We start from the raw sequence: 27,269 nt of genomic DNA, 5'->3' as shown, positions 1-27,269 counted from the left end.
GAAGAAATACAATGAGACTCTGAAAGAAAGTGGTCGTGGTGGGAATTCAAAGGTGGACGACTTCCGGTGTATGTCAGGTTTTGTGCTAGGGGCTGAATCTTTGTTGCCATAGAAGGGTCCAGGCTCTATGAGCACCCAGCACACACATACATCACCACGACAGGGACACCAGGGTGGCTCAGCTGGTTAAGCATCTGTCTTTGCCCTCAGTTATGATCCCAGGGTCCTGGGATCGAGTCCCGCATTGCTGCCTTGCTCAGCAGGGAGCCTGCTTCTCCCTCTGCCTGCTGCTCCCCCTGTTCATGCTCTCTCTCTCTCCCTGACAAATAAATAAATATTTTAAAAATAAATTAAAAAATAATAAATCACCATGACATCTCTTAACTGCTATGACTGTGGCGTAAGTAAAATGTTCCCAAATCACACACTGGGAGGACACGGAGACTAGACAGTCAGGAAGAACTTCACAAAATGACATACTGAACAGAATCTCACTCATCTGAAAAGGAGGGAAGTAGTTTTCCTGGCAGCATGAGACACGCATGTTTGCCAAGCTCAATACCTATCACCTTCTGAGTCATTCATCCATGTAGTCATCCAATCATGCCTTTATGCATTATTCATATGTTCCCTAGGCCTCTACTGTGTGCCAGGCTCCACATGGAGCCCTGGACATGTTATACTGAATGAAGCCCAGTGGGGACAGATGAAAATGTGGCGGATGTCAGGCTATACAGTTTCACTTATATCCTGAAGTCACTAGGGATCCAGCCAAGGATTTCTGAGCTGCCAATGACATGATCACAACTTCTATCGAGTAAAATAGTTCCGGCCAAAAACAAAACATGAAAATGAAGGATTAGAAAGGCCGATGAGTGATAGCCCAGACATGAAGACACTGACTGCCATAGTGGAGAAACAGGATGGTAAGACCCGACCAGGGCAAGGGCAGTGGGCACAGAGGCAAGTGTAAGGATTTGCACATTGTCTGGGGGCAATGAACAGAGCTCCGAGAGATGGGCAGGTAGAGAGCGCCCGAGCCTCAGTTTCCTGATTTGGATCAGTGGGAAAAGTGTGAGTCTGTTACTCACTTGAAGGGCCTTGGAGGAGGTAAGTTTGAGCAGGAAAGTGAAAGACGAGCTGGGGGCATACCATGTTTGAGAAACTTCCGGGTTACTCACGCAAGAATGTCCAGTGGGCCTTCGTGAAGTTCAGGACAGAGGCAGTTGCTAGAGAAAGGGATTTGAATGTTGTGTCCAGAGAAGGACAGGTGAAACAATGAGTAGAAAAGAAGCAGAAACAGACAGAATCTTACCAAAGCCCATTAGAGACCTACGGAGGATGAAGACCTTGGGAAAAGAAATAAGCAGCAGAATAGGAGAACTGGGAAAGGCTGCTAGTGTGAAGTTAACGAGGCAAGAGAGAGATTGCAGGAAGAGGGCTGGTAAGTGGCAAACAGCACTGAAACACAAGCCTTTCTACACTCCTTTCACCACCACCCCACCACAAAGTTTGTTTGTCTCATTTGCAGACACATCCTTTAACATCTTTGCCAGCTATGCCTGAATACTGATCTGTGGCTATAGTAATTGTAATAGTTGAGTCCAAGACCCCACGAACACCAGTGCTGGTGAGACACCCAATGTGATCAAGGGCTAGAAATCTGACTGGGCTCAAAGGAACCCCAAATGGTGAACAGGAGAAACCCTGTCAAGTGTATCTGACTTGTCCTCATGGATGACCAAGGCATTTTCTAAATTATAAGTCAAAGTCATTTGCTTAACAGCATTTCCAGAAAAATCTGAACTACAGAAATGCTGTGTTTCCAAGAAACAGTCATGGTTTCTTCAGCTCCCTGTCTTTGGATAACCAACTGCAGTTTTCTAGAAAGGGTAAGGTACAAACCAAATCAGGCTAGTGCCCCCAAGAACATCAGCTGACAATTTCACAGCAGTCTGGTCAGCACTTAAATCTGATGAAAAAGCATCTTATCTCTGTTAAACATCTCTCTATTTTTCCAAGCTTTAGGATAGATATTTTTCCTTTTATAAAAGTAACACAGGATGTTCCAAGTTCAGTTTGTGCCTTATTTTATTTCATTTAAAATAAATATATGCAGACAGAAAAATATAAAAGAGCAAAAACATAACAAGTCAGGCCCAGTTTGAGCTTGAGTAATTAAACCAAACTCTTGTCGTCTTGTGTTATGCCCTGTGGAGATCATCTCATCCCTGGGTTTCCTTTGACTGACGCTTAAGCTCTTTTCTCAAATTAGATCCATAGAGAATAAGAGCCCTAAAGAGGCCCGATGATCTACAGGCTATCAGGAATGTCTGCTGAATCAGTGATTCTTCACTTTAAAACTAGTAAGTGCTGGGGGAGTGAAGAGGTAATGTCTAGAGCTGATCATCAAGGAAATGTAGCATAAGCATATCATTAAAGTTAGGGTGGTAACCAGTAAAAGAGCTAAATATGGAAACTGTTAAAAGTGGTTTCCTCTGGGAAGTGGGCTGGTTGCTGGGTAGGGTGGGGAAGGCTGGGGCAGGAGGCTGTGCTTTTCATTATAAGACATTCTGTACTTTGCAATTTTTTTAACCAGTGGCATTTTTATTTGGATAGTACGAAAGCGAGAAAAAGCAGTGAAATGTTACTATTGCATGTATGCTTACTTCATCCTGCGCGATATAGATTTTTGGATTTGCAACCACAAAGCGGAAAGATAGAGATTTTCTTTTATTTTAATAAACAGTCTTTAATAGAAAGACTGAGATCCAGGTAAGTTAAATACACTACCTAAGGCCACAAACAGTAGAGCCAAAGCAAGAATCCAGCCACTCTAGTAGGTCTGTATTTTATCCACAGACTTCCAAGTTGCCCCTTTGGATGAATTTCCCAAAACAGGAAATGGATTTATTCTTATTTGGGAAGTTTTTAGGCTATACTACAGGTCTTCCTGGACAATTACTCTATCACAGCTCAGCCTTATTAGACATCATAAATGTTACAGAGAAGGGGCGCCTGGGTGGCTCAGTTGGTTAAGCATATGCCTTTGGCTCAGGTCATGATCTCAAGGTCCTGGGATTGAGCCCTGCATTCTGCTCAGTGGGGAGTCTGCTTCTCCCTTTCCCATCTCCCTCCCCCGACTCGTGCTCTCTCTTGCTCAAATAAATAAATAAAATCTTAAATAAATAAATAAAATAATATTGAGAAGAAGGAAAGTACCAGAGGCTGGGATATGGAATTGGTTTCCAAAAAGTCAGCATATGGGGGAAGGAGGAACACTGATACCCCGTATGATCACCTCTAAGCAGCCAAAGTCTACCAATCTGCTATAGCTGCTCTATTGAAGTATCACAAACTGGGTGGCTAAAGCAACAGAAATTTATAGTCTCCCAGTCCTAGAGACCAGAAGTCCAAAATCAAGGTGTGGGAAGTGGCTCCCTTTGAGGGCTGTGTTCTAAGGCTCTCCCAATGGCTGGGAGACACCCAACTTCTCCCTGCAACCCTTCACATGGTCTTCTTTCTGTGGCTGGCTGCCTGTCCAAATTTCCCTTCTTATAAGAATTTTGTAATTATTATGGGCTCACCCTACTCCAGTATGACCTCTTAACTAATTACTTCTGCAACAATTCAGTTTTCAAATAAGTTCCTCTTCTGAGGTACAGGGAGGTGGGAGGGTTAGGACTTCAACATATGAATTGGTGGGGAGGAGGGGACTTAATTCAACCCATAACACTAGGAGAAAACCAAATCCTTGAAGCCTTTTCCCAAACATTTACAGAGTTTTCTAAAGATTTTTTTCTTCTAGGAATATAGCCCATTAAAAGTTAAATTCAATTGGAAAACAAAATTTACTGGTTAGAAACTCATTTTACATTATCTAGTTTTGAATCTCCACTAAATAAAATAGAGACTGCTAACCATAATATTATGGCCTCTAAGTGACTGTATACTCTAGGATGCTTTGGGATCAAAGGAAGTAATAATAATTTAAATTATAAATAAATACGCATATGTTTATCCACACACACCAAATGTTATAAATGTAACAGCTGTTATCCAGTGAAGTCATTGCCCAACAATGTAAAAGCATTCATCCTATTACTACATTAGAAGAGTCAACCCTCAGGTGGATATGTCACATTTTAGGGGGTCTTGTCAATTATAACCATACAGCGGAATGAAGTCGGAGCGCCTTAACCTGGGGAGACACACATAAAAATTTAAAATCCAATTTACTTTTTCATTTGACCATGATATTTACCTTTTGCTTTTCGCCCAGAAAGAAAAACAAAGACAACAGGTTTCCTTTTGATTCCTAGTCAAATCTTCTAACTACAGGTCTTTGCAGCAAGGGCACATCACAGAAAACTTAAAAGGGGAAAAATTTCCTTTTATTCAGTCTGTCTAATCAATAGTTCTCCTAAAATAAGCAACTGTTTATTAGCTTAAAGAGCTTTTGCAAACCTATCTAACTTGGGAGAACTCTTCAGGTTAATTTTGAAAACAAGTGCTGGCAGAAAACTCAGAGTAGGAAATATTTCTCATTAGAGTAAATTATAAAGCTGATAATTTTCCAAATACACCTACTCTGCACTCTTCGTTTGTTTTTGCTAACTCATTCATTCATTCACTCACTTTTCACTGAGTCACTCAACAATTATTGACAAATCCTAACCTAAAAGGGGGTCACTTTCTTCAAATTTGTAATATTACTGTTTAGAATTGGAAGGCACTGTTTAAAATAAAAGCAATATTAGACATTAGACTTGGCCCTGAATACTCACTAAACACCTATGTAATCAAAAATGAGATAATGAGCAAAATATATGTCAATACTTATAATGAAAGCATAAAATAAAATGAATTATGCTTTGTCATAAAAAATTCTTTCTCCTTGGGCACCTGGGTGGCTCAGTGGTTAAGTTAAGCCTCTGCCTTTGGCTCAGGTCATGATCTCAGGTCCTGGGATAGAGCCCTGCATTGGGCTCTGTGCTCAGTGGGGAGCCTTCTTCCCCCTCTTTCTCTGCCTGTCTCTCTGCCTACTTGTGATCTCTCTCTCTTCTGTGAAATAAATAAATAAAATCTTAAAAAGAAAAAAAAAATTCTTTCTCCTTATCTTAAATCTTTTTTCAGATACTTCCTCCTCCTCCTTCTACTTGCCCTGACGGAAGCCTGGCATTCCCTTGAAAATACCACTTCCTTTGTAACTCTTTCCAGTTCTGCATCATTTCTTTGACTTCTGTCCACCTTCAGAGGCAAAGAAGAAAAACCAGCAAACTCCTTGTTCCCTATTGTCCCTTCTCTATACTTGAACCCCTAAGATCTCTCAATGAACTCTGCCCCTTAAGCTCTTTGGAGGTGTAGCCAGTCATACTCATGACACCCTTCCCAGAGAATGTGCTTAGAACCCCGGCTAAGTGAGCTCCTGGCCATGTGCCCTTTCCTGGACACAGCTCTCTGGGCAAAGGAGAGCTCCCTGACCCAGGTCACACCAAACAGAGTCCCTCTCTGTCAGGAATTTGGAATTGCAATACTCTCCGCACAAAATGTGAAATGATGTGAAAAAACAGCATGGCCCAGGAGACACCTACATCCATATTCATTCATTCATCCTCCGAACACTTACTAATTGCCCGTGGCTAGCCAAGTACTGAGGTCCTATATGGCACAGGGTTTTCAAGAGGTAAGGGTAGAAGAATTTAGCTAAAGCATTGCCTTTACCTGGAAAGTTAGAAAAGTAGGTTGACGCTAAAACTGTAGTAGGTTCAGATGGCAGACCAAAGATTTGGATTTTATGTTGCAGTTACAATGAAAAAGCAGCTGGTATTACAAAATGTTTCTGAACTGGTTCGTAAAGAGAAGCCCTCTGCTTTCCCATCACTTGCCTTTTATGACTCATACCTTGAACGTAACCAAAATGGATTGAAATACAATTCCAACCCACCTTTTTCATTACTAGAATTGAACTATCTCTCATACTGTGGTTCTCCCGATTCAGTGCAAGGCAAACTCCAATGGAAGCAGAGAGAAGAACATGGCCTCTCTTTGGGGCTCCTGGCCCAGTGATCAGAAGCACCTGGGGGGGGCAGGGGGAGTTGCTTTGTTAATAAGCTTCTATCTCTGTAATCTGCTATAATGCTTGGAACACTGGAGATCCTCAGTCAATATGTGTGGACCCAAACCCAGTAAGAAACATGCATCGTTTGAGCTTGGAGATGCAACTGGGGGGGAAGGAGTTTAAAAAAAAAAAAAAATCCCTCAGGGTTTCTAAACGAATACCTTGCTGGGTGTGGAGAGTAAGTCTGGGAAATGCGCTTTCTTTGGCATAAAGAGGGGGTTGGAGGAAAAAGGTGGAAGGAGAGCCAAATACTTTCAAAGAACAACACTATGTCCTAAGGACAGAGTGATTTAACGGTATGCAACACACCTGTGCTTGCCCAACGGCACCGTGATTAAGAAATACTGTTATCGCCTTCCAAAGGAAGTTTTCTGAAACATTAAATATGATAACCTCCTGGTGGATTTTTCCACAGCAATTGCAGCAACCACTTCTAATTGTGCTGCTAAAAAGATAAGGCAGGCTGGGGTCTGAGAGGGAGGACACAGGCTGTCTGTGAAGAAACGCTGTCCCCAAATGTAATCTATCAGCACACAATCTATCCGAGTCACAAACTTCCTTTTTAAAAATTTTTGCCCCCCTAATCCTAGGCCTCTGACAACTAGAATTATAAAGATTTGGGCAATCAGGGTCCAAGTTTTTGTGCAAACCAGCTATTTAACTTCAAACCCTACACTGTTTTAGGTAGTCAAAATACCGATTTCTCTAAGGCGATTTAAAAAAAAATCCTGTTTACAAGATTCTAGAACACCTTAACAATCCAAGATTTCATCTGAATTTTAATGCCGCTGCCAAAGAAGAACAACGAAAAAAAACTGGAGTTGTTTTGTCATCTTCATACATACATGGGATCGGAAGCACATGAAAGAACTTTTTCGTTTTAAAATAGATTTCATTGGGCGCCTGGGTGGCTCAGTGGGTTGGGCCGCTGCCTTCGGCTCGGGTCATGATCTCGGGGGCCTGGGATCGAGTCCCGCATTGGGCTCTCTGCTCGGCGGGGAGCCTGCTTCCCTCTCTCTCTCTGCCTGCCTCTCTACTTGTGATCTCTGTCTGTCAGATAAATAAATAAAATCTTTAAAAAAAAATAGATTTCATGTATTCATTTGAGAGAGAGAGAGAGGGAAAGAGCAGGAGCAGGGGGAAGGGCAGAAGGAGAAGCAGGCTCCCCGCTGAGCAGGGAAGAAGGGGGGAACTCAATCCCAGGACCCGGAGATGAAGACCTGACCTGAAGGCAGACCCTTAACAGACTGAGCCACCAAGGCGCCCCTCGAAGAACTTTTGTAACTGTGACTAGCTTACAGTGTCCTTCTCGGTTGATAATATATCCCTCAACTTATTTTTAATACAGGTCAAGCATGATTAAAAAAAAAAAAACTTTTTAAGATGTAGAAAGAAAAAAATCCTGCAGCTGGGTTTAGTTTTGACAATAAGATCCAGGAAATGAAATCTTCTTCCCATGTGTCTCCTTTTCCCTTTGTGAATCAAACTGCAAGAATGAGCCAACAGCTGGTGGATTTAGTATGAAAGAAGGGCAACTTCACCACCAATTAGTAAGAAGCTAGAGAGGCTTCAAGAAGTCCTTTAGACCATACAATGTCCCAAAGCCGGATACAACTCACTGACTTCCAATGGAATGCTGGAAATTTTGGACAAGGGGATCTTGCTCTGTCTAAACTCTCCCCATAGCTCTCAGACCCACCCCCCCACCAGCCCAAGTTAATTCACAGTGGAAGAAACTTCTCAGGCCTTCCCATAGAAAGCTCAAAGGGTAAACCCCTTTTTTAAAACCAACTGGAGGTCCTCTGCAAAGCCGTGGGTTAAAGAAAGCTATTGGTTGGTTCGTCCATTCAATTGGTATTTACTGAGTGTGGCAGTGAGTTCCATGCAATCCTCTGAGCACTGGGAATATAGCTGTGAACAGGGGAGACACACAAGAAACCAATAAACAACATACAGTATAGCATATGTGTGTGTGTATATGCACATATATATATATGCATATACACACACATATAGATATGTATATAAACATGTACTTTGAGGTACCAGAAAGAAAGCAGGGTAAAAATAAAAGGGGTGGTTGTTAATAACAATTAGTTTTTATTAACAGTTAGTTTTGTAGCTACAACATCAAGACACCCACTCTTCAATTCTCAGATGATAACTACTTCACATCATGCTGGTAATAATATTAGTTTTTATGAGTAATTCAGTCCATGCTGATTCTGGATTTATGGCCATCTTATTCCTTGCCCTTTGGCCTCATTTCTTAGGGGCTGCTTCCACTCTGGTCCTTCTAAAATTGGGGATGAGGCACAGCCTTTGGAGAAGGAACCACACCCTCATTCTGCTGCTCTTTTCTTCTGAGAAGGGCCTGAGAAAGGTCACAGCCACACCTTCTGAGCAGCTCCTTGGTTTACTTTCATCTTTACAAAACCATTTTCAGTGATCCACCCACCCATCAGTATCTCTCTGCTGACTCACGGTTTTGTCACTGGTTGGCTGCAAGTCCACGATTTTGAAAGCCATGTAAATAAGGAGGCCAGTTCTAGCATGTGGAAACATAGGATGCCCGGTCAAATTGGACCTGCAGGTAACCAACAAATGTTTTTGAGCCTATGTATGTCCCATGCAATATTTGGGACATGTTTATACTTGGAAAAACGCTCTGTATCCAATAACTGTGTTTCACCAAGGAACCCTGCATATGAAGACTTTGGGAACTAGAGTAATGATCTCAGAAGCACGGATCTCAAGTTCTGGCTCACACAAAAAATAGAGAAATTGCTCCAAAGTAACAGTACCATGGCAAAGCTAACATGCATGAGAGCAAAATTCAGTAGTGCCATATGGATGTCTCGCAGCAACCTCGAACAACCTTTGCCAGCACCTAGCCCTTTCAGCACTGACTCACACACCTAGAGAGAAATCTCTGAACACTTAGTAAAAGACAGATGGTCTCATTAGACATTTGACAAAGAGAAAAAATTGTGCTAGGTCTCAATTACTGTTTGCTCACTCCCTAAACTCCCTGCCAAATTTTTATGAACTGTATTCCAAAGCCTCCCATGGGAGGAGTAATTTTTGTTCCCCCTCCCTAGGGCTGCTTTAACAAAGTGCCACCAACTGGGCGGCCTCCAGCACAGAAGCGATCTCTCCCAGCTCTGAAGTCAAAGTGTTGGCAGGGTTGGTTCCTCCTGTGACAGTGAGTCTGTTCCAGGCCGCCTCCAACTTCTGACGGTTTTCTGGCAACCTTTAGAGTTTCTTGGCTTTAGACGCCTGACCGCAGTCTCTGCCTTCAGGTTCCTATGGTATTATCTGTGTGTGATGTCTGTGTCCAAACTTCCCTCTTTCTAAGGACAGGAGTCTTCTGGGGGCTCACCCTGTTCCAGCGTGACTCCATCTTGACCAACCATATCTGCACTGCCCCTATTTCCAGACGCCACGTTCGGAGGTATGAGGGGGATGCACTTCAGTGTATGAATTTGGAAGGAACACAGGCAACCTATGAAGGGGGTAAATCTGTAAAAGTGTCAGAAAGACTGGAGAGGGAAGCCAAAACCCAACAAAACACATCTGTACACAAAAACGAACAGGCAGGGTATGGGAAGTGGGAGGTTCCCAGAGCCTGAGTCCTGCCACAAGAATCTGTCCATCACACACCGGTGGGAAGGGGCTGGTAAGTGGACAGAGGAAAGCTGCTGGCGTGGCAAGGATACTGTCTTCACACAGCCTGGAAGCAGGCAGTGGTAGACAAGAATGACTTCTTCCGGGTCCAGTTCAGGCCCTGCCCTAGTTCTGCAGAATCCTTCCCCACCGTCCCCACTTTCAGGATCCCTCCCTCACTCTACGGATAACACTGTCTGTAACACACCCCTGGCAAAACTGTTCTATATGTTTCCTGCTGGACATTCTGTCACTACAACAGTATCAGGGAACCTTCTGATCGTCCCAAAGTGTATTTTGCATGCATGTTTTACATTACATGCACACAAATAGACATATATGAACACATCTAAAAAAATAAACTAGCTGAGAACGGAATTTTACAAATCAGTGTCTGATATTCCTTCTTTAAATAGTTTCTTCTTGGGGTGCCTTGGTAGCACAGTCGGTTAAGCGTCTGCCTTCGTCCAGGTCATGATCTCCAGGTCCTGGGATGGAGTGTCAGGCTCCCTGCTCTGCGGAGAGTCTGCTTCTCCCTCCCCTTCTGCCTGCCACTCCCAGGTTCACGCTCGCTTGCTCTCTCTTTCATAAATAAATAAAATCTTAAAAAAAAAAAAAAAGGTTTCTTCTTTCAGATCATTCTTCCAGGCTTTATGGGCTTTTTATTTTTTAATTTTTTTTTAAAAGATTTTATTTACTTATTTGACACAGAGAGATCACAAGTAGGCAGAGAGGCAGGTTGAGAAAGAGAGGAGGAAGAAGGCTCCCCACTGAGCAGAGAGCCCGATGCGGGGCTCGATCCCAGGACCCTGAGATCATGACCAGAGCCGAAGGCAGAGGCTCCAACCCACTGAGCAACCCAGGGGCCCCGAGTCTTTTCAAAGAACACACAACTTAAGTGAGTTCTTGGAGCAGTTACAAAATTATATTGATTATTTTTCCCTGACAGATATAGATTGATACACATACCATACCAGGAATACAAGGTCTCCTGTTACTTCATTATTATTGAGACAAACTGGTGGAGAGTACATTTTCTGGCAAAACGAGAAACAGTGATTCTGATATGAGTTATAACTCAAAATAAAATGTGCCCATATAAAAAATTAAGTTTTTAAAATATTTGAAAATTAGTAAATCCATTACAAAATTCTATTTTCCAAGTTTTTTTTTTTAATATTTTATTTGTTTATTTGACAGAGAGCTAGAGAGAGAGCACAAGTAAACAGAGCGGCAGGGAGAGGGGGAGAGAGAGAAGCAGGCTCTCTGCTGAGCAGGGAGCCCGATGCGGGGCTCGATCCCAGGACCCGGGAATCATGACCCGAGATGAAGGCAGCTGCTTAACCAACTGAGCCACCGGGGCGCCCCTATTTCCCAAGTTTTAAGGGGAAGGATCACCTTTGTTACCTTAGGCCCTCTTTCAACTGCGAATTAAAATAATAAAGGCCTATGGCCTGAAGACACTCTTGAGCAGCTACGGACCCAATACCATGTATGTTATTTTATAGTCAGCAAGTTTCACCAGCCAAAGCTGTTTCTTGCTTTTCCCCAAATCCTGCCATGTTAGGGCCATGGCTAATGACCAACATAATTGCCATAATTGGGCCAATTCTCTTCGGTTCTCCAAGGTTCTTTTTTTTTTTTTTTTTTTAAAGATTTTATTTATTTGACAGAGATCACAAGTAGGCAGAGAGGCAGGCAGAGAGAGAGGAAGGGAAGCAGGCTCCCTGCCGAGCAGAGAGCCCGATGCGGGACTCGATCCCAGGACCCTGAGATCATGACCTGAGCCGAAGGCAGCGGCTTAACCCACTGAGCCACCCAGGCGCCCCGGTTCTCCAAGGTTCTAAGACAGAAAAGACCTGATTGATCCCTTCTCTTAGAATCACACAGTCTAGTGGGGAAAGACAAACAGACAAACATACCTTAAAGACAGTCAACACACTTTGAACTCTTTGTGTACTGAGTTCTGTGTTCCCACATCAGTCCTATAAAGAAAGTACTATTGTCATCCCACTGTGATCCATGAGAAAATGGAGTTCTAGGCAGGTAAGGCTGTTGCCAAGGTCACACAGCTAGTTGGTCCACTTTGCTCACGGCCAGTCCTTATCTAAAAAGGTCAACAGGCCCAAAGCTGAGAAACACTACACTCCCCTTCGACTCAATTAATCTAACTTGTGCATCATCGACTTACAGGAACTGTAAGCAACTAATAGGAAAGGCAAAACTCTCTATTGACCACACATTAAAAGAAATTAAAAGGCAGGCACAGGTAGCCAAAGCTCTGCTTCGCAAAGTTTCCCAGGGCAGTATACGGCATCTTGATTGTGCCCGGACCAGCCTTTATGAGAGATTTGGGATGGAAGTCTGTCCGCATCTGAGCGCAGTCCATCTTCCACTAGGTTTCCTCTGAACACTTTTAAATTAGGCCACGTGGTCCAGCTGGAGCCCGTTCGCATGTATCTCCTCTGCAGTCTGGTCCACATCTGGGAGGCTGCTGGCAGGGAGTAACTGCAATTCTCGGCCTGGGAGCATCTTCTGGGCCGGGGAGTACTCGTGACCTCAGGGGGATGCGCAACAGAAGCACCAGAGAGGTATGCCCCCAGCAATAGCCCTTAACAAAAGGATGAGTGGAGAGTGGGTAAGTTTTACCTGTTTCGTCCCACCTCAGAGGGAACTATGCTAAGCTCCAGAGTGACCAAGTGGCCCCACTGTGGGGCCCCCCTTGATGGGCTCATTCCCTTTATTATCTCCTGTCCCCACTCTACCACCAGTGCTTCCTGGGATCGTATCCCAAGTAAACATCTTACCCTGAGATCCTCAAGTCAGTTCCTGCCTCTAGGGGAATACAAAAATGGAGCAAATCTCAAAATAGATGAAACTATTAGATTATGCATACATAACACACTGAAAAGCAAAGCAGAGGGAAAGGAACTTGGAGACATCCGAGTCAATACTGGTGGGAAAAAAATCTTCAAAAAACTATTAAGATGTTCAGAGAGATCAGCAGAGACGTGGCATCCACAAAACAAGAGGGTGCTATTAAAAAAATGAGCAATGAGAATAAGAAAATGTTCCTGGAACTCAGTGATATGACAGATGAAATGTTAAAAAAAAATCAATACAAGAGTTGCAGATAAAAATCTAGTGATTCTCCATGAAAAAGAACAAAAATAAACAGAAAAGGACAATTGGAGAAACAGCAAGAAGACAGCAACAAAAATCATTATTTTTCAGCACAGTATCAATACAGAGGGTCCAACACCAACCAAAAGAATTTCCATGCACAGAGAGCAAAGAAGAGGGAGGAGGAGAACTGTCAAAGAAATAAAATAAGAAAATGTTCCAGAAATGAAGTGTAAGAGTATTCAGACCACAGGTCCCAGTCTACTCATTAAATGGCACCTTTAATGTCACAGTTACCTTTTTTATGACACCCCGGGGCCCGAAGAGATACTTTCCAATTCAGTTTTTTTAAGTAGTTAAATCCAAACAATGTACTACATCTTCGTGTCCTAAAAACGTAGCACCTGCTGGGCATTATACAACTCCCCAAATGCTGGAATCCTACCGGATGCTGCCACCCTCATTTCCTATTCCACACTACTTTTTATTTTGTGTGGCACTTGTTTTTGTTTGTTTTGAAATCACGGCAACTGCAAAAAACCAGTTTTGCAAAGATACTGACATCATAAAAGGAATGTAGCAATCTCCTATTGAGTCTCCAGTTAATGATTTTCCCAGTGTCCAAAAGATGTTGCTGTTTTCCCCCAAATTTCAAAATATTCCATGGCCCCTTTGTGAGTTCACTGGGGCACCCTATGCCATATAGGCACACGGTTTGGGAACCATAGTTTTAGCTCATCTGTGCCCGTCCAGGGCTTAGAAAATTGATGAACGAAAACCCCACACCAAGGCCAATCACTAGATGCAACTCAGAATATCAGTGATAAGAAGAATTTAAAATTTCCAGCAAGAAAAAGGAGGCCAAACGTAAAAGAAAGAGAATGAGACATTTCACTGCAGAAAGACATCTCACAGAAACTCTGAAAATTGCTGAGGGAAAATAGTCATTCAGACTTTTCACGCCCAGAGTGTAAGTCCAGTGAGAGAACAGATTAAAGATATTTTCACCTATTTACCTCCCACACATTCTTTCTCAGGAAGCTACTGGTGAATGTGCTCCAGCAAAAACTAGGGAGTAAACCACAAGTGAAGGGGACAGAGGCTCCACGGAAATGGAGGAGAAAGCTCAGGACAGCCTGAGGAAGATGGCCACGCACCAGACCAAGGGAGAAGCAGTCTGTTGACAGAGCAGGAAAATCAACAGAATGGGGGTGTGATTTGCCATGTAAGAGTGTTTGAAGAAGAGTTATTCTTAGAAATTTGATAAATCTAGTACTGCTTTTGGGGGGGGGGATTAGGTATATGAAAATGAAGCAAACGGGAAAAAAAGAGAAACTGTTAGAAGCTGCAAGAAACTTGATCAAAACTATCCCGTGGCTGGAAAATGGAACAATGTTGCCATGATGACAATTTTATAAAAATAGAATGATATAGTCAATAATGGCTGACATTGAGAAATGAAGTAGCAGGACATAGGCATATTATATTTGGAATATTAGAATATACATTTATATATGTATATTTAGAATTAGAAATATATTCTAATATTCCAAATATTATGTGCCTACAGTGCTATTAGAATATATATTTTAATAATAATTACTAAATTATTAAGTAAAACATGTATTCTAACATTCTGGGGGACAATAGACAAGGTATTGGGCAAGGGTGGGCAAAGGAATGCTATATGATATTTATATTATATTATATATATTATACAGCATTACATTATCTTGATTTAGACAAATTCTAAACATGAAGTAAAGAACAGAGGATAGTCTGTGGATACTGCAAGCAAAAAAGAAAAATCATTAAGCTTGATTTTTACTGCAGATAAAAAGCTTTCAGATGAAAGTATCTGAAATGCAGGGTCCCAAATAGCCAAGTAATTACCTATATTTTAAGCTTCACTTTGCTTATGTAACCCCACTGTACAAGTCACCTCTTCTGTAAGCCATTCCTTTGCACACCAGGTATCCTTAGTAGCTTCTGATACTCCCTAAATTCCGCTACAGTATTTACATAACTTATAAATTATTATTATAGAAATAGTTGTAATTTATATAAATGTGATTTATTACTCCACACCTGTCTCCCTCTGGAACATTCGATTTCAGAAGAGGAATTTCATCTCATCCCCCTGCAGATTTTTACTTCAATCTACTGACAAGGCGCCACCTTTCAAACACTACAAGAAAAATTATTTTAATAACTAGTTGTGTAATTATTATACACCATATGTCATCAATCCAACCGTCCTTTCTTTTTTTTCAGATTTTATCATTTCTGATTTGAGGAATGTGCCTTAACACTGCTGGAGGCACAGATGGAAGCTGAGTTCTTGCAGAGAGAATTTACAACTACTCCAATCATTCATCTGAAACCACTTTACATGATCTGTCTACGTATTTTTTTTTTAACTTACACTGACACGGTACATTCAGACCTCAATATTTATTAGAACCCACTTGCAATTCAAAACCTCAGTAGATAATATTTTTCCTTCCTTCTACCAAAACCCAGCCTGAGATGTGTGAGTTCCTTTGTTGTCCCTTTCTGTGGGATGGATTTATTTTTCACTTATCCCTGTATTGAAGGGATAGCCCCTGACATGGTAATTCTAAGCAGGTATCCTATTAAGACACGCCCATCTTAAACATTATCTTTTCTTTTTCAAGGGCACATGAACAGTGATCTGTGTTCCACTGGGATGTCTCTTGGATTCCATGAAATACAGTATTAAATAAAAAAATAAAAAACCAAAGTATAATGCTGGCTTAGGAACAGTTATGTAAATATTTCACATTTTAACAAAATATAAAAAATGTGAAAAAATATTTCACTTTTCACATTTTAACAAAAGAAATATTTGGGTTTTCTTGGGCTAATGAGATCTCCACATTCCTATAAGTCCTAGACAATTTTTCAAAGAATTCTGAATTTTGCTGTGTAGGTTAAATCTGTACTTGCCCACTTTCCCTTTACAAAACACTTTTCTGCACATTCCTGCAGATCATCAGCATTTTAAGACAAAGTTCGCATTTGTCCACCAGAAACCACCGCAGCCTACACCGTGATTTGGCTGATGGAGAACATCTGATGCTGCTAAACATTATCAATGAAATAGACCCTTGTGGGATCCTAATTCACCTTTACAAGGCAAAACAACTCTCCCAGGCCATCAGTCGCATCCTTTGGTTCCCAAACATGGCAAATCCCAAACTCTCCTTTGTGTCCCCTAAAAGACGTTCTATCACGTATGCTTGACCCCCTCATTTCCTGTCTATGCTTGGATCCTCTATCTGCAAACCGTACTTAGCTAAGCACGCGACATGACATATTTTAATTAGTAAATATTTAGTGCTTACTATGTTCCAGGCAATGAGCTAACCACTTTCCATCCATAATTGCTCTCCTCCTGACAATGAACCTACTGATTAAGAAATTGTAAGTAGGTCACTCACTCAAGCTCATACAGCTAGGCAAGAAGCAGAACAAGAATGTAAGCCCAGTTTGGGGCGCCTGGGTGGCTCAGTGGGTTGGGCCGCTGCCTTCGGCTCAGGTCATGATCTCAGGGTCCTGGGATCGAGCCCCGCATCGGGCTCTCTGCTCAGCAGAGAGCCTGCTTCCCTTCCTCTTCCTCTCTCTTTGCCTGCCTCTCTGCCTACTTGTGATCTCTGTCAAATAAATTAAAAAAAAAAAAAAAAACTTTAAAAAAAAAAAAAAAAAAAGGATGTAAGCCCAGTATGAGCAAATCCAAGGCCCATCCTCTAAACCACAGCATTATACTGCCGTGAGAAGGAAACTGCAAGGAAAAGAACCAAGAGCAGGCCCAAGAACAGGGTCTATCAACTATGGTAACACTCAGCAACCGGTCATCAAATCTGAGATGGAGCTTCCCACATTTATCAATGAGCTACAAACGACGCTTCCAATCACAGGAAGGGGAAGTAGTTTTAAAAAGCACTGAGCCATGGGATGGGTCATCATCTTAATTTCCTTAATAATCTCTAATGAGCGTGAACTTTCCCATCTTGTCTGTCCCACTTTGGGAGCGGGCCTCATCTGCATGGATCTGTTAGGACACTACTTCGTGGTGTTACATATTTTCTCTGGAGTCGCACTCTGCAGGCCGGAGCTAAAGGCAAGCGATTACTATAGATCAAAGCCAGTGAAGTGGGTAATGAGGTCTGGTATATAAAACATTTGGTATAAATGCAGGGGAAATTCTGGCCTTTCTTTAACATTAACTGCTTTGAAATGCATCATTTGCAATAGAATTCTTAGTAGGCCACTAGCTGCCGGAGAATAATTTCCCTTCACCAAACAGACCACTGGTAGCTTCGGCTAGATGTCTTTCACAAATGTGGAGCTGTGTGCAGTGAGTTATTTTTAAAACACACTCCATGGGGTGAGTGCTACAACGCACCACGGAACGTGAAAAGCATTTCCCTCCACGGCAGAAACATGAAACTGAAGGACAGTCCTGATCCGCTTCACATAAGGAATATGGTCTGAATTTTCAGGCTGATACATCAGCTTTAAAAAAAAAAAAGAATTAAAATACCTAAGCAGACAGTTTTCATCTCCCTAGGTGGAAAGTGTTCTTACATATTCAGACTTGTAGGTCCCTGAGCCACAGGGGGGCAGAGGAAAGGTGGTTATAAGTACAACATTAAAAGGATAATTACATTGTCCAATAACTTTTAAAAATCATGTCTGGCTCCTCTTTTGCCTTTCAAGACCGGTCTATGTTAAGTAAGTGCTTCCCAGGCTATAAAGTGGCTTCTGTATTCTTCGCTACAGCCCTGGATAGAATTTTCATTATCGATGCTAAAAGTGGATCCTTACCACAGTCCAACGGCACGAGTGCTGGAGGATGGGAGTCATCAGAAAAGGTCACCAGGTCCCCAAAGTACTTTCCCTCCTCCCTTCCTTCCTTCCTTCCTTGCTGTCATTCCTTCCCCTTCTCCCTCCCTTACTCCCCCACTGACTCTCTTTCCCTTCTTCCCCCCTTCTGTCCTTCTATTGTTTTCCTTCCCAAGACATTTTACAATCAGCCTAACACATTGCCGCGTACTATGCCACACAGGCTGGGGTAAAAAAATCACACCCTTTCTATGATGAATCTCAAGAAATTCACCATCAGCCTCAAATGCCCCACCTCCTCAGTAACTGTCAACTCCCCAAAATCAGAGGCCATGCCTTACACCTGTCAGACTTCCTTTCGTCCACTGTACAACATCTTGACATGATGTCTCGTGCAGTAGTTAGAGCCTGGCGGGTGTGAGAGAATCCGATGTCCAGCTCCCCCATTTACAAGGTAACCTTAGACCAGTCACCTCATCTCTGACTTCCATTTTCCTCCTCTACAAAAAAGGGGGGTCATTCCCCCAGCCCAATCATCCACAGAGGGTTGACCTGGTGACAAAATCACAATGTGCGGGAAGCCACTTTTACAAACCTAAGCCCCGTGGCAGAGGGGGCTCCTTCCTAAGCGCAAGCCAGGGTCGAGCGTCTGAACCCAGGGCTGCTGGCTGGGCCCGTGAGGCTGGGTCACCTCAAGAGAGCCTCGTCTACCTTGCACTTCTTGAAATGTGAAACTCAGCATGACATTTCCCTGCCTCGCACACTTCACCCTGAGAAGGAAATCTAACTCTGTAACAAGGCCTAGAAGCCGCGGTTCCTGCTCAGTTCTCCGGTCTTTTTTTCCATTCTTGCCCTTTAGCAGGGCCAGAAGGCCACACTCCCCCCACCTCTACCCACACGGAGCTACAGCTGAGAGCCAAGCTCTTTGTCGGGCTGCCTTGAGACCTTTGCCTTCCACAGTCCTGTCCAAGAATGGGCCGGATGCCCTTCTGAGGCTCCCACTGCATCCCATAATGCCTGTGATGTAGCACTTTCCACTCCATCCTGTAGCTGCCTGTATGGGGCTTATCTGCGTTGGTCACTGTGATATTGTCTGTCATGGGCAAGCTCTAGTGGTATATGGCACATAGAGGACACTCAGTAAGTTACCGGTTAGGCAAATGAATGAATGAATGAATGAATGAGGAACTCCTCTGCCACGTGACAGGACTGTCTACCGTGACGGAGGACATTCCTGAAGAGCTGCCTGGGAACTCTGTACCATTACCATTTCAGCAAACCAGATGTATTATGCAGAAAAATGCCCCCTTCTGCCACCCCCAAGCTGCACACCTCCTAGTCACCAGATCCCATCTATAGGTTATCTTGCCTGGCAAAGAGGAAGGAGGGCTGCAAAGTGAATTAAGGTTGCTAATCAGGTAAGTTATAGTTTAAAATATATATTTTTTTAAGATTTTATTTATTTATTTGACAGAGAGCGATCACAAGTAGGCAGAGAGGCAGGCATAGAGCCATGGGGAGGAAGCAGGCCCCCTGCTGAGCAGAGCACCCGATGCGTGACTCAGTCCCAGGATCCTGAGATCATGACCTGAGCTGAAGGCAGAGGATTAACCCACCGAGCCACCCAGGCACCCTAAAATATATTTTAAGAAGGGAAATTATCCTGGACTATCTATGTATGACTGAAGTAATCACAAACAAGTCCTTAAAAATGCAAGAAGAAGGCAGAATAAAGTTTGAAGTGGTTTTTTTTTTTAAGATTTTATTTATATATTTGAGAGAGAGAGAGAACAAGTGGTGGGGAGGGGCAGGGGGTAGAGAGAGAGAGAGAGAGAAGCAGACTCCCTGCTGGGCAGGAAGCCCCAATGTGGGACTCGATCCCAGGACCTAGAGATCGTGACCTGAGCTGAAGGCAGATGTTTAACTGACTGAGCCACCCAGGCACGCTGGTTGGAGTGTTTTGATGTGGGAAAGACTCAAGTTGCCAACACAGGCTTAAAAATGTAAGGGAGTCATGAGCCAAAGCATCTGAGTGGTCTCTAGAAGCTTGTGGAAAAAGCAAGGGGACAGATTCTCTCTTAGGGGCTCTAGAAAGGAATACAGCACTATGGACACCTTGAAGTTAGCTCAGTGAGATCTGCATCAGACTTCTGACTTTAAAAAACTGTAAAATAATAAATTTGTGTTCTTTTTTTTTTTTTAAAGATTTTATTTATTTATTTGACAGAGAGAGATCACAAGCAGGCAGAGAGGCAGGCAGAGAGAGAGGAGGAAGAAGGCTCCCTGCCGAGCAGAGAGCCTGATGCAGGGCTCGATCCCAAGACCCTGGGATCACGACCTGAGCCGAAAGTAGAGGCTTTAACCCTCTGAGCCACCCAGGCACCCCATAAATTTGTGTTCTAATTTACTAAGGTTTTGGGTAATTTGTTAGAGCAGCAATAGAAAACAAATACAGTAGACAAGAAAGCAGAAGACCTGAATTGGACAAACCATGGGACCTCTTGGAGCTTCACTCTAATCAACAAACCAAGGATATGCGTCCCTAACCTGCTTCTCGCATAAGGTTGCTCGTGAGGCTTCAAAGCGGTAAGTCTTTGTTTGAATCTCAGCATTGGAACTTATTCTCTGTGTTTTTTTGGCAAGTGACTTTGATGATCTGTGCCTCAGTCTTCTCACCTGGAAATAGTTTTGGTGGCTGTGAGAATGCAATGATTTAGTCCACGTAAAGCGTTTAGAAAAGCATCTCGTGTGATGCAAGGAATATATAAATGTTAGCTTTTATTAAATATGTAAAGAGTCTGCAAAACGGTAGGCACCACAGGGTCCTGCAGAGGATACTGTCCGAGACCCCCAGGGGATGCCTGCCTAAAACCACAGACAGTACTACTGACCCCTACATATACTACAGTTTTTTCCTATACAAACATACCTATAGTAAGGTTTAATTTATGAAATAGGCAGTAATAATAAGTTAGTTAGCACCGAAAATAACCAATAAAATAGCATAATTATAACAACATACTGTCATAAAAGTTCTGTGACTGAGGCCTTTCTGTCTCTCAAAATATCTTACTGTCCTGTACTGGCCCTTCCCATGATGAGGGCAGATGATAAGAGGCCTAGGTGAGGAGGTGAAGCCAGGGCGGGGCGGGGGGGTGGGGGAGTGACGTAGGCACTGTGACAGAGCATTAGGCTACGGTGAACCTTCTGAGAATTTCTCAGAGTGGGGATTGTCGGCTTTCCAGGCTGTGGTGAACCTCGGGAAACTGAAACCGTGGAAAAGCAAAACCCTGTATAAGGGGGACTACTATATAGAGGGGCAAAGCCGAATCAGCATTCTTTTTCTTAAAGATCTATTTATTTATTTGAGAGAGAGAAAGAGAGTGCGCATGCATGCACGAGCAGGAGGGGCAGAGGGAGAGAGAATCTCAAGCAGGCTCCTTGCTGAGCACAAAGCCTGACACAGGGCTCAAGGTCATGACCCTGAGATCACAACCTGAGCTGAAAACCAAGAAGTGAACGCTAACTAACTGACGCAGGCGCCCCCAGAATTAGCGTTCTTATAGAATACTGGCTCATCAAGAGAGTGGAGGGTCGGGGTGCCTGGGTGGCTCCATGGGTTAAAGCCTCTGCCTTCGGCTCAGGTCATGATCCCAGAGTCCTGGGATCAAGCCCCACGTCTGAGTGGGGAGCCTGCTTCTCCTTCTCCCCCGCCTGCCACTCCCTCTGCTTGTGCTCTCTCTCTCTCCCTCTCTTTCTCACTGTCAAATAAATAAATAAAATCTTTGGGGGAAAAAAAAAAGGGGTGTTGGGTCTGAATTTATAGGATGTAAAGTGAAATAAGTTTTAGCAATGGCTTAACTTAGCTCCCTAGCTTCCCAATGAAGAAAATCAAGGCCCAACAAGAAAAAGCATTTTGTGAAAAGAGTAACTGCTAGTTAAAATGTAAGCACCCGAGTTTCAAGACTCTAAATTCCACAGTTTTTGGATATTCTTTAATAATCCGTACATCCCAGGGGCGCTGGGGTGACTCAGTTCGTTAAGCGTCTGAAATCTGCTCTGAATCCTGGGATCGAGCCCCAGGTTGGGGGATCCCTGCTCACCTGGAAGCCTGCTTCTTCCTCTCCCTCCTCCAGTTCATGCTCTCTCTCTCAAGAAATAAGTACAATCTTTGAAAAAAAGATCCTGTATCTTAAGTAAACTAAGATCCTATAAAATACAAGTTCTTGTCCAATCCTGAGATTTCATGTCAACCAAACCACTGCCTCTGCCTTGCGCCCCATCTCCCTGCCCTGCCATCCCTACTTCTACCGCTAAAGGAACTCACTGTGCAAGTGACATTTTAGATGATCTCAGCAGCCAGGCATTCCTGGGAGCAGTGCTGGGGGAGGAGCTTTGATGGACAGGGTTCCTGTCAACAAGAGTCTCTGACCTTCTCCTTTGAATTTCTACTTCTTCTGGTCCAGCTCCCTAGGGTACCGTCTGGACCCAGATAAGATTCTCTTTACCACCCACTCCCACCTTCCCTACCCCAGTATGAGTCTTCCAGAACATTCTGCACTCTCCAATCTGGACAAAGTTATGGAGAAACTAACTTTATTGTAGTTTCAGTTACAAAAATGTTGACAGATTCCAAATTACTATTTCGCTATCAATCTAAGGGCAAAAAAACCTCATCCCACCACCCCTGACTCAGAACTACCAGGACATTTATGCAGCTGTGCCCAGCTCCACTCCACAGGGGGCCATTCACTCCGTATCTGTGTACCCCGTTGTCCCCTGATGGTATGGGGTTCCATATCACCACGGCTGAATGCAGGATCCCCGCCCCTACTCCCGCAACTGGGGAATGAGTTCATAACATGAAGACGTCTGGTCTTAACTTTGATGACTATCTGGTTAAACACTGACTTCACTAGCACAGTATATTTACACTTTATTTTCAGCTTGAATTACAATGTAATCTCCTTACAGGCCAGGTGTTCAAATGACAGAGACCCTGCCTCTTTGCAAAATAGCCCCATTGTGGCAGCAGCTGCCTTTGGAGAGCCAGGCACTCAGTGCCTTAAGGTTTTTAGACTCAGTCCTCTTCCATGTCCCTCCCTTTTGCGTAGCCCACACAATTGCTTCTCCTGCTCAAGGCTGTCTCGAGCATTTCAGCATATCTGAGAAGTGGGGAAGAACATCCTGAGCCCAAGAACTGAAGAAGCTTCAACTGAGTTAAGTACATAGTTGTAGGAGAAGCTCGGAGTATCAATTTCACCCGGAAGTTACAAGGATGAGCTTTGAAGTCTGATAGATCTGGAAGCCTCCTCCCTGTGTTACTTTAAGCAAATAACCCACTGTCCATGATCTTGTTTCCTCACCAGTAAAAGGAACAACAGTACTGGCCTCACAGAGTTACAAAAAGTGTAAGGAACAAATGCAAGTAAAGCCTGGCACATAAAAATGCTCAAGAAATGTTAGCTGTTGCCATGATTCCCTTCCCACAGAGAAATGGTCTCCTAACATTACAGTTACATAATAATAATAATAATAATAATAAAAAGTATACTAAAAATAAGAACTATAAACCCTAGCACAGTATGAGGAATGGACTATCCCTTGGGAGGGACAATTTCAGCTTCGTTTCATGTAATTATAACTAATCATAGCAGCCATTTGATGCATGTTCTTTTTTTTTTTTTTTCTTTTACTCTCAGATTCTCTTCCATAGAGCAGCCCTGTAAAGCAGGAATGTCCAGCCGAGTTTTCTTACTCCCATTTTTCAGGAGACACTGAGGCTCAACGAGGTTAAGATAACTCTGTGACAGACTGTAACTAGAAGGCAGGCTTTGAAACTTGCTGTTCAGCTTTTCTTTTCAGGGTGTTCCATTAGCAGTGGTGTTGATTCTCCACTAGAGGGCGCATGTCATGGAATGGGGGTGTGTATTGGCCGGCTGGCTCAAACAAACAAACAAACAAAAAAAAAAAAACAAAAAAAAAAAAACCCCACCAAATCCGCTCCACAACAACAACAACAAAACAAAACAAAACAAGACCAGTCTAAGTTAAAAAACTGCATTTTCCATATAAACATATCTTTAAAACATCTCCCTAAGCCTCCCGTCCCAGCTGATTACATCTACAAAGCCACTCCTGTGTAGAAATTCAGCCATTGAGATTGCACTTCAGAATACAGGCAAGAAGGTATGTGATTTTAAAAAGCCCTTCCGGTGGTTCTGATATGCCCCTTCAGTTGAGAATCCATGTATTAAGCTACAAAAGAGATGTGTGATACTGGCTTTCATGGTATATAATCTCTCCTACTGCATTTAGAACCAACACTGGAACTCAGAACAAGAGACACTGTTTCAAGGGGGGTCTCTATTTGCTTCTCTAGATTGCAGTCGATCTCTGAAAACACAGGCTGGGGATAAGGGATAAGACTGCTGCCCCAAGCCCAGGTGGTTCATGTCTAGGAGGCTCACAGGCCTTCCCCCAGAGGTCCTGTCTGCAACACAGCATGACGTGTCGCAAGAATGTCACATTAGAGGGTTTTACAACACTCACTCTTCAGTTGCTGCATCTGTAAAGTCACATAACTGATTCTTTTTCTTTATTTTCAACTGCAGGGAATCACCTTACCTTCCTCTTTTTGAGAGGTATTTTTTATCTCTTTGCTAAGTCATTATTCATTAAATTGAAACCAAGGGGAAAAAAAACATAATGAAGGGCAGTGCCTTGAAACAGAACTGACCTGTTTTTTGTCTCCTGGTCCCCTGATAGTTTATAGTAAACACTGCGAGCTAAGCAGGTGGCCCAGCAGTTTATACTCCAAACTACACTTGCCCCAGATCCCACCTGCCCCTCGTCACACAAACCAACACACTTAAGTCACGAAAACTTTTTTTCTGTTTACTCATGTTAATCATCAAGCCAAAGCAAATAGCCTTCCAGTTTCTGGATCCAGGGTAGCAATTAAATATGAAGACATCACAAATCCTCTAGATAAATAAAGGTGTGTGTGTGTTTGGGGGGGTGCCCTCTGTATTCCCAGCAGGAGGTAGACACCATGTGTTGCATCAGCTGTCACATGGAACAAAGCTGGTTTCCCAACTTTGAACTTTCTCAGTTTCACACACCAGCACCACATCTGGTAAGCAGGAAATTGACCTAAGTCCTTAATTTAGGATTTAAATCAACCATCAGTTTACAAGATCTGAGTTGAAACACTCTTGTTTCCATGTCTATGGGTTCATTGATTTGTTCACTCAGGACGCAAATCAACTCAGGGGAAATGAACCGTAACTAAATAAAAGACCCCAGACATCTCCACCTACAGTGAGGGGAAGCTGAATAAATAGACAAAAATAATTACATGATATTTGTACTGACCGAGGTTTGTAAAATTAAGTTATGGGCCAGGGAGGCAGATACCAAGTAAGAAATACAGATGAGGTGGGAAACGAGGGTGATTATCCACTTAATACCTTACTGCCTTTCTGCACATAACCGCAAAAGGTACAAAACCAGGGCTACTTGTTCTCTCCACTTGAAAAATTAGGAGGCTATGCACACAGGATCTCAAGAAAGTCCATTCTTAGGAGCCTCACACTCAGGGGAAACTGTTTACAAATGCGAAACTGTTTCCACCCCACTAGGGAAAAATCCCGGGAAAAGGCAGGCAGAAAAACTGCCTCAGCAACCCTCCACCCAGAGCGGCCTGGAATCCAGACTGACCGGCCAAACACCTGGCACCGAAAGGGAACTTCTGCGTAAAGCTGCAAAATACTTCCCAGCTCAGGGCACAACTCGCCAGCATAACCCCGGGTTCCAATCCGTGAGGAGGAAAGTCCAGAAGGATGATGGGCTTTTAGCGTTCAAACAGGGCCACTTCTCTCTGACTTCTTTAGGACTGAACCTTTTTAAATGGATTGCCCAGGCTTCTGAGAACATGGTGCCCACGCGGAAAACTAAGAGAGTTGAGGTTATTCAGGGAGCCCTCACCGCAGCGCGGACCGCTGCCCTTCCTCTCCAGTGCCACTTTCCCGTCCGTACGCTACCCTCGGATTATCCGCGGGTAAAAATGACGAACGGTGCCCTAAGCATCTGACCCTGCGCCTGCCACGTAGCTCAAGAAACCCTGCTCGCCGAGCCTCTGTACACACCACTGCGGGATCCAAGCCCGCAGCGACTCTAGGGTAGGGACAAGTTGCCCCCCAGGTGGGTTAAAGTTGTCCCAACTCCCCGCCACCGCACCCCCCCCCACGCAGGGCCCCCGGGTGGTGCCGGCACCTGGGTGAGCCTGAGGGTGCGGTGGGAGGGTGATGGGGTGTGTGCGCCGCCCGCGCGGCGTTAACCCCTTACCTTCCAGCAGCACCTCCTTGCCCGCGCGCTTGAGCGCCTGCACCGCCTCGTCGTGGGTGGCGTCCCGCAGATCGGCCCCGTTCACGGACAGGATGGCGTCGCCCACGTACAGGGCTTGGGTCTGGTCCGCCGCCAGCCCCTTGAAGATCTTGCTGATGAGGATGGGCATCTTGTTCTCCTTGCCCCCCTTGATGCTGATGCCCAGCCCGCCCAGCTCCTGCTTCAGCACCTTCACGCCGCGCTTCTGGTTGGAGATGGACTCGGGCACCTGCTCTGGCAGGTCGGTGAAGGCGGTGCGGACCCCGGCGGGCGAGTCCGGGGGCTGCGCGCCGCCGGCGCCCCTGCAGAACGAGCCATTGGTGGCGGTGCCGATGCCGTTGTACGCCGCGGCGCCCTCCTCGCAGCTCAGAACCAGGGCGTCCTCGCTCAAGTTCACCAGAACTTTGTGCCAGCGATCCCGCACCAAAACTTCCAGCAGCCCGCTCCGCTGCGCCCGGCCGCCTCCCCCGCCGCTCGGCCCCGCCGCCGCCGCCGCCGCCGCCGCCGCCGCCGCTACCGCCATCTTTCCGGCATTCTTAAAATGCCATGTGATTGCCAAAGGGGGGAAAAGTGGGGAAGGGCTGCGGGGGAGGCCGCGGGCCCGGGGAGCGGGGAGCGCGCGCCCCGCAGGGAGGAGGCCGGGCGCGGGACGCCGCTCCGGGAGTTCGCACGCGCGCTCGGCGCGAGTTGGCAGCCACAGCCCGGCCCGTTCCCCCTCGCCTGAGGGGTGGAGCGACCTAAAAGAAGGACAGACAGACTCAGGGGAGGGGAGAAAAAAAAAAAAAAGCAAGCCAGGCGCCAGTTGCAAAAGCCCAAACCGAGGGGAGCCGCGCCGCAGCTCGGCGCGGGGAGGGCGGGGAGGAGGAGGCACGCCCGCGGGGAGGGGCGGGGCCCCCGGCCCGGCGGCTACTCACCTGTTCCAGCCGCCGCAGCCCCGGCGCTCCCGCTTCCTCGCCGCTCGCCGGCTCAGACCCCCGCCGCCGCGCTCCCGGGAGCCCACGGCGCGGCAGGGACGGCTTCCTCGCGCCCGCTGCCCTCCCCAGCACGGCCCTCTCCTCTCGAGCCTTCCTTCTCCACCGGCGCCCACACCGCTCCCTTGCTG

The 27,269-nt window shown here is 44.7% G+C and overlaps 1 protein-coding gene across 1 annotated transcript in view; it reads right to left on the bottom strand.

Moving 5' to 3' along the window:
• The window catches only part of LOC111146652 (syntrophin beta 1), a 227,023-nt gene extending 200,333 nt beyond the window's left edge, over positions 1-26,690 (bottom strand). Inside the window, exon 1 of the mRNA XM_022502291.1 lies at positions 26,129-26,690. Coding sequence (XP_022357999.1) covers positions 26,129-26,690 — 562 coding nt within the window. The remainder of the gene's footprint in view (positions 1-26,128) is intronic.
• Positions 26,691-27,269: the final 579 nt, after the last annotated feature.

Source organism: Enhydra lutris, unplaced genomic scaffold (genome assembly GCF_002288905.1).
Source record: "Enhydra lutris kenyoni isolate GAN:26980312 unplaced genomic scaffold, ASM228890v2 scaffoldscaffold14, whole genome shotgun sequence".
Lineage (NCBI taxonomy): Eukaryota > Metazoa > Chordata > Mammalia > Carnivora > Mustelidae > Enhydra > Enhydra lutris.
Note: the sequence above shows the minus strand (reverse complement) of the source record. Positions and strands in the feature narration are given on the sequence as shown.